The sequence below is a fragment of the Atractosteus spatula genome, chromosome 8 (assembly GCF_055471065.1).
Source record: "Atractosteus spatula isolate fAtrSpa1 chromosome 8, fAtrSpa1.hap1, whole genome shotgun sequence".
Lineage (NCBI taxonomy): Eukaryota > Metazoa > Chordata > Actinopteri > Semionotiformes > Lepisosteidae > Atractosteus > Atractosteus spatula.
In genome coordinates this window covers 61,416,495-61,428,926 of record NC_142713.1, presented here as the reverse complement: position 1 = coordinate 61,428,926, position 12,432 = coordinate 61,416,495, and the positions used below count along the sequence as shown (strand labels likewise).

The window sequence follows — 12,432 nt, the reverse complement described above, 5'->3', positions numbered from 1 at the left end:
GACATGCCAAAACAATCCTAGTTCAATCTTATTTTAGTGTGACATGAACACCGACAGTACCTAGGCTTTTTCATAATCACATTATTCTGAGATGGTAAAACTCCCTCTGGGACCAGAGTATGCTGGCTTTAATGAAGTAATTCTAAAGATATCTTCATTGTCAAAATGAACAAAGCTTTTTGATGCACAGGCACAACTGTCTTTATCAGGTGCTGAACGTCTTTTTTTGCTCACATGTGGAATTTTATGAGGTCGTGTTTAACGAAACTTTGGATATCTGCTTGCTTTAGTTCTGCAGTTTGGCTTCACCACCATATTTGTGGCTGCATTTCCTTTGGCTCCTGTTTTGGCCTTATTGAACAACATCATTGAGATCCGACTGGACGCTTACAAATTTGTTACTCAGTGGAGACGACCTTTAGCTTCAAGAGCCAAAGACATCGGTAAGATGTTTTTCTTTCCCTGAAGTGACGTATGCTGTGGTTTAAAATTAACATTAACAAATGAACAAGTTAATCTTATGTAATACTATATAACCTTATTTACTGTATGTGATCTAACCATGATGTTTGTTAACTAAATGTCCCTGTGTCTGGGGAGAAGAACCAGCATATTGGCTTTAGCAACATGACTGGGTAGCTTGTTCCAGACTTTGACAACACTTTGTGGGACAAAGTGCCTGCTCTTCTCAGTTTTGATGTAGACTTCAGTTTAGTCTTCATTGTTGTCCTCCGGTTTGTATTTCTTGTTGATACCTCCACTGATCAGACTAAGGTATAAAAGTGACCTGACTGCTGTGTAGGATGATACCAAATGTGTTTGTTTTTTCAGGAATCTGGTATGGGATTCTGGAGGGTATAGGAATTCTCTCCGTTATTACAAATGCTTTTGTCATTGCCGTGACCTCAGACTTCATCCCCAGACTTGTCTATGCCTACAAATATGGACCATGTGCAGGACAAGGCCAAGCTGGAGAAAAGTCAGTAATCAGTATCTTTATTTTTGCTGTTGTTATCTGCATTGGAAGCAATTAGAATGCACATTAAATCACTGCAAATCTTGGCTCAAACAGAGAGAGTAGGAGGGCAGGAAAAATAGAAAACATTGCTTCTGTGATTAAAATTCATTGATAACATAGTGTCATTTGTTGAAAATTTGTCTCAGTGCTTAGGTGGAAACTACAGCCATACACAGTAATATTATACTGGGTTTGTCCACACAGTGAAACTCAGAATGCATGTGATATGTTTCCAGAAACATGTTTCCTTAATTTCTTTTAAAAGAAATTTTCAGAAAATGGAGTCCATTAACCCTGGATCTCTCATAATGCTGTTAAAAATATGCAACGCACAACTTACACCTTCTTAGTGTTGCACTTCTGATTGTGCAGTACTTAAAGGCCATACCTGTGTCAAAAAGTTAAAAAGGGACAAAAGAAATCTCACTGTATTATGAAATGGTATGCAGTTATAGTAAATGGAAAATTACCAGTATTTTCTTTAGAAAATGGCAGAAGTAATGTGACTATTTTTTAATATTTTTGTGAGATTGTAAGATGTGAAGTTCTTTATCATACGAACAGAAATGGCCTGTTGGCACGAGTACGAATCACATTATTTTTCTTTAGACGCAGTTCTCAATTGCTGGACTTGCCATTGTGCATGTTATGATCAGCAGCTCATACGCTCACAGAGTCTTTTCTAATAGGCTAAGGGAAAAATCATTTGGAAGTACTGTATGTTTCACAAATTAGAACTTTTCTGAAAAAATATCTTCCTCCTATCTAGAAAAATTAAACTTTCATGATCATAACAGTGAGCATTGGTTATCTGGAAGGTTCATGTGTTTGCCAGGCTACAAGCCTGTAACTTCTGTTCATTTGCATTGACTCTAACCAGCACACCAGGGAAATGGGTTTATCTGTAAGGCTGCACAATGGAAAATGTGAACCTCTCTGATGCTCTTTTTCCAGAATGTACTTCACGTTCGAATTTCCTATGAGCATATGATATATTTACCAGTGTGCCTGGGCCAAGTACTCTCCTATACAGGCTGGGTATGTTGCTCAGTGTTCCTAACACAAGGCGCTCTTGTCACATAAATACATGTTTCCTTGCTCTCCAGGTGCATGGTGGGATACGTCAATGCCAGCCTGTCCATATTCCAAGTCTCAGATTTTGAAAACCGCTCAGAGCCCAGGACAGATGGGACAGATATGTTTGGTTCACCGATTAAATACTGCAGGTTGGAAAACATTCAGCACAAAAAAGGTTTAGAAATACCATCATGAAATCATCAACAAAATTTTCCAGTATTGCACATCACGATTACAATGTTAAAGTAAGGCTGTAGTCTTTAATGCCTGAGTGAGTAAGGAGATTGCATCCTGTTTTTATTCAAGTATCAGGCTGGTCACAGTCAGAGAAACTACTCAACATGGATAATGTAGTGTAGAGAGAAAGGAAATATTATACTGAGATTTAAAAACAAAAAGAGTAAAATTATATAGTTTTGAACATAAAAAAACTCATTAAACTGCCAGGCTTTGTTTGAAGGTTATTCATTGATAATACAACTGTACATTTAAGACCTTGCTGAAGTACACTATAAAAATGCTTAGTCTAGATCAATTATTTTGCTTATTTCTTGTGTCACACAGCATTGCAGCTAACAACAAAAAAAAGATTTCTCTGCCAGCTTCATATGTCTGTCTGTTTAAATGCTAAACAAGGTGCTGTTCAGGAGAGTGTCAGTTAAGACTGGGTACCTGTATATGGGAAAGTGTTGAGCACCAGCTGCCTGGCCTCAGTGCACAGTTCTCACGAATCCTCTCTGACTCTCCCAAACTACAGACGGTACAAACTCTCCAGCACAGCTCTCTCGAATCCTCTCTGACTCTCCCAAACTACAGACGGTACAAACTCTCCAGCATAGCTCTCTCGAATCCTCTCTGACTCTCCCAAACTACAGACGGTACAAACTCTCCAGCACAGCTCTCTCGAATCCTCTCTGACTCTCCCAAACTACAGACGGTACAAACTCTCCAGCACAGCTCTCTCGAATCCTCTCTGACTCTCCCAAACTACAGACGGTACAAACTCTCCTGCACAACTCACTCGAATCCTGACTCTCCCAAACTACAGACGGTACAAACTCTCCTGCACAACTCACTCGAATCCTGACTCTCCCAAACTACAGACGGTACAAACTCTCCTGCACAACTCACTCGAATCCTGACTCTCCCAAACTACAGACGGTACAAACTCTCCTGCACCAACTCACTCGAATCCTCTCTGACTCTTCCAAACTACAGACGGTACAAACTCTCCTGCACAGTTCCCTTAACCTCCTACAGTACAGAATATTATGAGCTTCTGAGGACTCTGCAAACTTTTATTTGTTTCACTCAAAGCTAAACAGACAGAAGTGTGCTAGCCATTGTTTTACTCTTTAACTTCCATTCAAAATAACAAACAACAATTATTTCTTTCAGATCTGACTGAAAAGAACAGATTTTCAGCACCTCTTTTTGTGCTCATTGTAGCCTTCTGTGTTGACTGCTGTTGACATGGGAGGAAGATGATTAAACCTGCTGCCTTTTACCCCCCAACAGATACAGAGATTATAGAGAACCTCCAAACTCCAAACAGCCCTATACCTACACCCTGCAGTTCTGGCATGTTCTGGCTGCACGCCTGGCTTTCATTATAGTGTTTGAGGTGAGAGTACACCTTTTTGGGGGCGTTGTGTTTTTCATGCCTCTCAGTATACATCTATTTCCAAACTTGTTTCACATTCTTATATCTATACTTGCATCTGCACAGAAACCAGCATGGGACCCAAGTATCTCCTACAAGTTTTGAGTTACCCAGCCACGTTGTCAAAGCCAAAACACAAACAAGAAGGCATAAACTGAAACTAAAGGGAAAGTGCTTTTAAAACTGAGAACACGAGATATGTTTTTTTATTCTTGTTGAATTGTAGGAGTATGAAATTCACTACTCAGCCATGTTGTTGAAGCTTATTGATTATACCAAATTGGGATATACTGTGCTGTACCTCCTTTGTCCATTTCAATATCATTAAAGAAAAGACATTTGTAACTCTCTATACTGTATGTATCTGATTTTGTTTATTATAAATCTTCAGAATTTTCTTGTAGCTCTTGTCAGTTTACATTCAACTGTCCCTTCATCTGATAATGACAAAATCAGGTAACAATTTTTTGTTTTATAAGTTATTGGTGTTACTCCTTGTAATATGTTTTTGCACAGTTTGGCAAATTTTAATAACATTTGTTTCTTCATGCAACAGAAATAAAATTTAAATTGTTGTCATGACAGACACTTCATTACATTAAATGTCAAATTTAATTTGTACAGATTTTTTTTGCATTCTAGGCCTCATTGACTAATACAAAACTATTTTTGGTCATTGATTTTCCACTGTTTACTGATAACAGTGCAATATATTTGAGAATGCAATTAATGCAAGTGAGATAATTAGCCCCTCAGAATGATATATGTAGCTCAGTCTGCTATCTGAATTCTGCCGACGGTTTGGAGTTTATACCCGAGGGAAATTGCTGGCATCATCAAAGTAGTGTTTCATGCCTCATAAATCCTAATGCATTTCTGGGACAATTTCAGTCAGTGTGTGTCCTCTAACCCTCCCTGCAATTCAGATTACAATGACAACTAAAAATTAGTTTCAATCATTTATGGATTTCAGCGTATTGATAATTAATATTTATGCTATTCTCCACCCTTGCCATCAGCCAAAAATATCGACTTTCACAGAATGCTCTAGACCAGCAGGTACAAAACATTTTGAATGTGTGGATCCCTTTTCACTTTTCAGACAAATTGCGGAAAGAATTCTGGAAACAAACCTTCCAGACATACCACATGCTGCTAGTTGTTACTTTACGTTCTAGTTCCTATGAAAATTTAAAAAAACAGCAGCAACAATCTACACTCAGTTGCAATGTACAGTACACATCTTAAATTATGTGTGATTAGTATTTATTGCGTCAACAATTCTATTTTGGAAGCATAGGGCTGCCTGCGCACGAATGTGTGGAAACTGCAAAATGTCAGATTATTGAATTCTAGCTCTACCACTGACTCACACTGATGGTTTCGTTTTTGCACACTGCTTGTTCTGAGTTTTATTTAAGTTGACTGTTATTGAACTACATTGTTGTTGCTGCAGCTGTTCTGTGTTTAAGTTTTGTGTTTCCGTTTTTGTATTGAAGCATACATGAAAATAAGCATTTCGTTGCACTTGTGCATACAGTATGACAGAGAAACTGAACTAAACTGATTGTGTGACTTGATGATTTCACTGGCTTCTGAGACGGGGGTCAGGTTGGAGTGATGTCGGGTTTGTCTTCCCAATCTGATTCCATGGCACATTTTTCTTTTCCACAGACCCTCCCTGTAGTATTAGGCGCAGCGACCCAGAGGCTGAGAACCGCTGCTGTGGGCCACATTGCAGAGCATTTAGGACTTGTGTTGCGAGTGTTTCAGAGATGCACCTCCAACTACAATCCCAGAGCAGCAATGTGAATAACCCACAGTGCCCTGCATTGTTAGAACACAGCACGTGGCATGACACTGTTGCTCATCCAGTGTCTTTTATCTCCTTCTGTAGCATTTGGTCTTTACCATCAAAAACCTGATTTCTTACCTGATCCCAGACCTGCCCAAAGACCTGAGGGATCGGATGCGCAGGGAAAAGTACCTCATTCAGGAAATGATGTATGAAGCCGAGCTGGAGCGTCTTCAGAAGGAGCGGAACGAGAGAAAAAAGAATGGAAAATCCCATAACAATGAATGGCCCTGAGTGGATCACATGCTTTAAGGTACATGGCATGGCCTGTTTCCTTTCCCATGGTTCATAAAGTTTCTGTGGAGAGCCACACTGGATGTCCTCCCTTGAACTAACAGTGTTGGCTAAAACAGAGCAATCTGGGACCTCTTGCCCTACTCTCAGAGAGTTTCAGGTGCGGGGTTACTTCCAGGCAAGTCCACCATCGTTTAAGGGGCCCAGCAGTTGGTTTGATTGATAAAAATGAACATGACCTCACACTCCAGTGTATCTCATCTCCTCTACAGCATGTGGTCTTTACCATCAGAAAGCTGATTTCTAACCTAACTGAGGAATCAGATGCACCAGCAGAAACACAGGCCTACGGGACCAAGGCATGGAGACCACAGTCAAACTGGAGATAATTGTCTCAGGATTTGTTTGGTTGTGTGGCTGCATTTGTTGATGCCACTGAAAGAGCTCATAAAATAGCTAAATGTTTAAATTCCTTCTATTAATCTCATCACTGTTGTTGGTAAAAAAGGATTACTTTCATCCCCCCTCTTTCCATATCTTGGAACAACATTAAGAGCCAATCAATTATCTCCTGGACTGGCTTGAGTGTAGGAGTCAGGGATGCAGTATTGTGGATGTACAATACCTTCAAAGGCTTACTCAGGAAAAGGTCGAGCACACGTAACTAAGAAGCCCAAATCAGAGGTGTCAGTCTCTCTGGACAGATACTCTGAGGAGGGCTAGCCTTCAAACACTGACAACAAAAAAAGTTCCACTCTGTGTTAAAAAATACTCCTCATTGTAACCTGTTATCAGTCCCCAGCGCTTGCAGTACTACACACTTTTCACCCTCACCTAAGCTGACAGACATTTGCAGCAGAATAACCTTCCTCTTGCTTGTGAGCACTGCTTTGAAATGTATTTGTATTGTATTTTTGAACTGCAGGTGAAGCCCACGTCCTCTGTTTACGTATTCCTGCTCTGAACCCCGTCTGCTTCTGGGGAATGAGTTAATGCAACCTCAGTGCATGTCAGGAGATGTTTTACAAGGCAAGCTGATCAGCACATTTACTAAGGAGTGTACTGTGAACAATTTTGCAAACAACAAATACAACATTAACTGTTTCTAACCCTGCAAGCATGTTCCTGTCAATGCAGTAATGTACGCCAATTTGTACTTGGACAAAAAATGTTGTATTATTGACCATTTTACAACAATTTGCTACTTTTCTCAGATATCACATCTTCCATAATGGTTTTACATATCTTCAAAGACTGAATGTAAATAGAAAGAACTGTAGACTTTTGCATAAGGTAAAATCATAAATACTCTGTGCATTAGTACACAATACTCTTCTTCCACTGTACCCAATGAAACTCCTGTTTACAATTCTGTCCTTTTTTTATTTCAGGACCTTTAAAAGATTTATGATATGTCATTAAAATGCTTATTTGTAAATAGCCAAATATTTAAGAGAATGTTGAATTTTCATTAAACTTAAGGATCAGTTCACAAACATGAAGCCATGTTTACTGCTTGTATATTGTAATGCAATAAATAATTTAAAATAAATATGCATCTGAACTGTACCAGTGGGTTGAGATTGTTTAAAATTCAGATGCTTTCAGGAAAAAAACAATTAAAAATTAAATACTGTGCCTTTTTACAACTACTCAGTTTTATTTTTTGGACTTGCAAAATAAATCTTATTGTCCTACTCACAACATATTTTCTTACACCCCAAGTTTACCTTTTTATAAGTAAACAATTAAAATTAAACCTTTACATTACCATTACGTGGCCTGAAATAAACAACATAGACAATTTATATCACACTTAACACTTTCAGGGTACTGTGTGTGAAGGCAGGCGCAAGGGTAAGGTTATGGATATTTTGTGAGTATGATCCTCTCATGAAGGTAGATGCACAGTTCAAATTCAATTAAGATCCTATCAACAATTTTCAAGACATGTTTTTTTTACTTTTTATAGCAAAACTGGAATTTTCAAAACCTTGAGGTGCCTTTTGTCTTGATATGTATGTAACTGTACATTTAGGAATGATGATTTATTAGACATGAGTGGATATTCAAATAGCAATCCACACCATTCTGATTATGGGATTTAAGGCTTTCATATCAACAGTGCCTTCATAAATCCTTTCCTGTTATTCCCAGGACAAGGAGAAGATGGATGGTGTTTCACATTGTTTCTGTCGGATGAGGGTCACATACTGTAGCACATTACTGGGTACTGGGTTTAAATCTAGACAGGGGCATCTTCTGTGTGGAGTTCGTCTCTTCTCCTTCCCACGTCTATGTGGGTTTTTCCAGCCTTGCAAAGACATGGTGGCTGTGCCATTTAATGGCCCAGGGTACAGTCCTGCTTCGTACCCTGTGTCTGCTGGATGAGGCTTCAGTTTACCTCAAGACCTTCTTCTGATGAAGCACGTGTGGATGGCGGGCAGATCATGTCTAATGAAGACACTGCTGTATAGTACTGTACATCACAAAATCAAAATTACTTCAGTTTGAGAACTTCTAACACGTATATCTGCAAATGCAGAAGTTTTGTTTCCAGAAACATATCTAGTCTGAAAGCGCGATTCTAAATGATTACCTCACTAGACTCTGCACTATGATAGTTAATACTCTGTGGTTTACAGTGAGGTCCATTGATGTTTACAGCATGAACAGTCATACTTCCCCATGTTTCCCATCTTCATAATTAAACTGTATGGTCTCGGCCTACCTGATGCTCATGTTAATGTACAGTATGTTTAATAAACTGTGCTATACAGTACAAACAGTAATAATATAGCAGCAACATAGATACATGGCTATGCCTTTTCTAATGAAGTATTTTCTTAAACAATCAAAAGGGCTTATATATTTATGTAATGAGTTTTAAAATTAAAAATTAATAATTAAGAATATTACGTACAGTGTGTGAATAAACTTCCTCTTGGTTGTGAGCACTGTGTGAGTAATAAGTGAACCCCTAGTTTACTTAGCGCAGTAAGGGGTTCGTAGAATCAGATTGTTAAATATCTGGGGAAGAGGTAAACAAGGTCTGGGTTCCAGCAGTCCTGTCCTCTGTAACGATGAGAAACCTTGTGAATTTGGTCTGATTATTCAAGTTCACTGAAACAAGTCATGCAAAGATCAAAAGAGATTTCAGATTACTTCAGAAAAACAGCAGTTCATGCTTATCGATCTGCAAAGAGTTACAGAACCATTTCTAAAGATATGTGGCTCCATCAGTCCACTGAGACCGACAGTCTATACTGTAGATGGAAAATATTCAAGACCAGAATGACTCAGGACCACAATAACATCTCAGGATCTGCAGGATCCCACTATGGCACATGTCTGTGCTCATGCCTCAACCACCAGGAAAACACTGAATTGGAAAACATTCTAGATATAAGCTGGAAACACTTGAAGAACCTACTAATTAGTAAGAGATTAGCTGTTTATGTTCTCACATCATTTTCATCTTCTAGACATTGTGGGAAAACAATAGAAATACACACACAATGCTCAGATGTGTAGCCAAAAACCTATAATCAGAATTTTAAATTTTAAATCTGTGGATGTCATGTTAAACTTTTACAATGCACTAAAAAGGCCAAGATCTCTGCCAATAGTCTGGGGAAAAGCAACTAGAGACAATTCCAAGAGCAAAGCAATGACCAAACTGGACCCTTTCAGTCCTGAAATGAGAAGATTACAAAGGGACCTTACACAAGTATTCAAAATCCTCAAAGGCACTGAAAAACCCCATTTGAATTCTTTAGAATGAACAATGAAACATGAAGCAGAGGACACAGAAACAAAGTGGAAGTGAATTTGAAACTGAGAATGGGAGGCGCTTCTTCAAACAAAGGTTCGTGGGAGAATTAACAGGCTACTCAGACTTTTTGTTGAAGCCGATACTCTTTCAAGAACCTACTAATTAGTAAGAGATTAGCTGTTTATGTTCTCACATCATTTTCATCTTCTAGACATTGTGGGAAAACAATAGAAATACACACACAATGGCTGGATGTGATCCTTGTATGAATTAAGTACTAAATGTCAAACAGCTTCTTCTCATTACTGTAGGTTTTGGTAACGATATGTTATTAATTTATTATTTATCAAGTAGTATTTATTCTTAATATTAGCTTTGCTGAGAGATAACCATAAACCAAATTAGGTTTTTTGTTTAAAATTTTTTAATTCTTATTATATATAACAAACATATTCTGAAAGGGTTCAGTGCCAAAGCTCAAACAAAAGGGAAAGCAAAGGTTTTGTTGAATGTCTAATTTACAGAGGTTTCATAGAGCTGTACAGAAGGCTCCACAGCACGTGATGTGATTTCTTGTTTCACATTTGTGTGACGAGAACAAGAGATTCTTCTGGTTTACATCACATGAGGTTATGTTAAAAGGATCCAATCTAGCCCATTCGCTAGATGGCATGAGAAATGAAAAAAGTTAGCAAAACACTAACAATAACATGAAAATTTAAGGGAATAATATGTACCTACAGTATTTGCAGCATTGTTTCCTTGGGAATGTATGACATGTTTACTTATTTTCACCCTAATGTGTCCTTTAATTTTAATCTTGTTAAATAATGTTGCTGAGATCTGCTCTATGTGTTTCTACAGCAGCTACAGTATATCATCAGCGAGATCCCTCAACAGCACCACATACTGTTGTAACGTTGCCATAGCCAAAATGTAATGTAGTGTGCTCTCTGAAGGCACCAGTTCTGTAGGGTTTGGGCATTAACTGGGACAATTATTAATTGTAGCAGTAAATCACAAAGTTGATTCTTTTGATGGCTTTAGAATCCAACCATGCGATATAACTCAAACAACGCACACACACAGGTACTAATACACGAGGATACATTTATTAATACATAAAATATGCATATAAACCTAACAGATCTTATCGAGAGAGTTATCAGAATACAAAAGGTATATATTCAGTCAGTTACGAAGTGTTACATATATCAAGAGGACATACGTTCAGTATATCATTCATTTAGACCGTTTCGTAAATGAACTTGGTTATAACTTCTACATTAGATACTCAAAACAAGTACATAACTCTTAGGAATTAAATTGATATCAACTGGTTGGGAAAACAATTGAATTCTTGAGCAGTAATGCAGTGAAGTTGAATACTCATCCAATCTCTGGGGATTCAGATCTCCTGCGGGCACAAAGAAACAATTGCAGGCTGCTGCTGTCCAATCCGCGCTCTCTGGCTCGGTGCCAGGCTGTGCTGTGCGGCTTGCGACGGTGCGCTGCTGATGCTCAGTGACCGGCTAGTTAGTGTTGGCTTTAACTAGCAAAGTTTGTGCACAGGAGAAAAGATGACTGTGGGTCCCAGCAAGTCAGGAAGAGGACCGGTTCGTTCCTGATGAAGAGCTAGTTCTGAATAGTGATTCAGCTGTCCACAGTTCCGACCTGTTCACGAGGCCTGCTGCTGGTGCTAACCTCGGGTGGATCCTCTGGTTACTCTCTGGCAACCTCCGCTCTAGACTCTTAGAACAAAGGAAAGTTCTGGCACTCGGACACACTGGCCGTTCCATGGTTGTCCGGGCTGAGTCTCAGGATGGTCAGGAGGCGCGCTGCGAGAATGTCCTGCCCTTGGGAGCCTTCTGCTCCTGGGCTGTCCTGCCCTGGAATTCTCCTTTAGAATTCCCTTCGAAAAAGTTCACAGAATTCTCCACTGAATCTCCTGAATCTTACTGAATCTCTCAGGCCCTCTGTGTTGCCTGTTTTTACCTGGAGGAACTTCAGCTCGTTGATTGGCTGAAAGTTCCATGGGCATCAGAGTCCCACGTGGGTTACTCGGCCCTACCAGTCCCTGATTGGTTGATCAAGGTGAGATATGAGTCACTTACTCCTGACACTTAGGAATGCAGTCCAGATGTCCATCTGGCACTCCCTAGACAGATAGGCGCCAATGGATGACCATTGATCATGATAGCCAGGCTTAGCTAAGTGCATCCCCCTTTGGGAGCTGTCCTAGGAAACCTTAAATCAGCCTGCATGAATAGTTTCTCTGTGGCTGCACCACAGAGATGAACAGAGAAATGGGGCCTCATTTGGGAAAGCTCAGAAACACTTAATTCTTTCTTATTAATAAGCCTCGCCGCTACACTGTACTTTTGGATTTCGAATGCAGGAGCAGCCTTGTGGTCCCTATGCAATGTCTCTGCGAGCCTCTGCCATGCTGTTTATGCTAATGGAGGCACCAGCTGTTGATCACCTGCAGCAGGACTTTGGCTTCTTGTCTCTGCAGAATGCATCACAGGGAGCTCCAGCACCTTGCTCAGGGTAGCAACTAAGTGGGAGTTTTAAATTCCTGTTGAAAGGCCTTTGTGCCTCAACCCTGGTTTATGACCTGGCCCTCCTACTTGAAGTCCGTGATATAAGATAAGATCACTTTATTAGCCATATACAATTTCTTGTATTAGGAATTTGTCTTTTCACAGACCCCAGCTTGCTCTCCCTGAGACACACAGACAGGGAGAGAAGCTGGGGGTCAGAGCGCAGGGTCAGCCATTTATATGGCACCCGTGGAGCAGCTGGGGTTA

The 12,432-nt window shown here is 39.6% G+C and overlaps 1 protein-coding gene across 1 annotated transcript in view; it reads left to right on the top strand.

Moving 5' to 3' along the window:
• The window catches only part of LOC148829995 (anoctamin-4), a 46,095-nt gene extending 38,599 nt beyond the window's left edge, over positions 1-7,496 (top strand). The window contains exons 17-21 of the mRNA XM_088923347.1: positions 291-443; positions 832-979; positions 2,125-2,244; positions 3,614-3,719; positions 5,656-7,496. Coding sequence (XP_088779473.1) covers positions 291-443; positions 832-979; positions 2,125-2,244; positions 3,614-3,719; positions 5,656-5,847 — 719 coding nt within the window. The 3' untranslated portion in view covers positions 5,848-7,496. The remainder of the gene's footprint in view (positions 1-290; positions 444-831; positions 980-2,124; positions 2,245-3,613; positions 3,720-5,655) is intronic.
• The last annotated feature ends 4,936 nt before the right edge of the window (positions 7,497-12,432 follow it).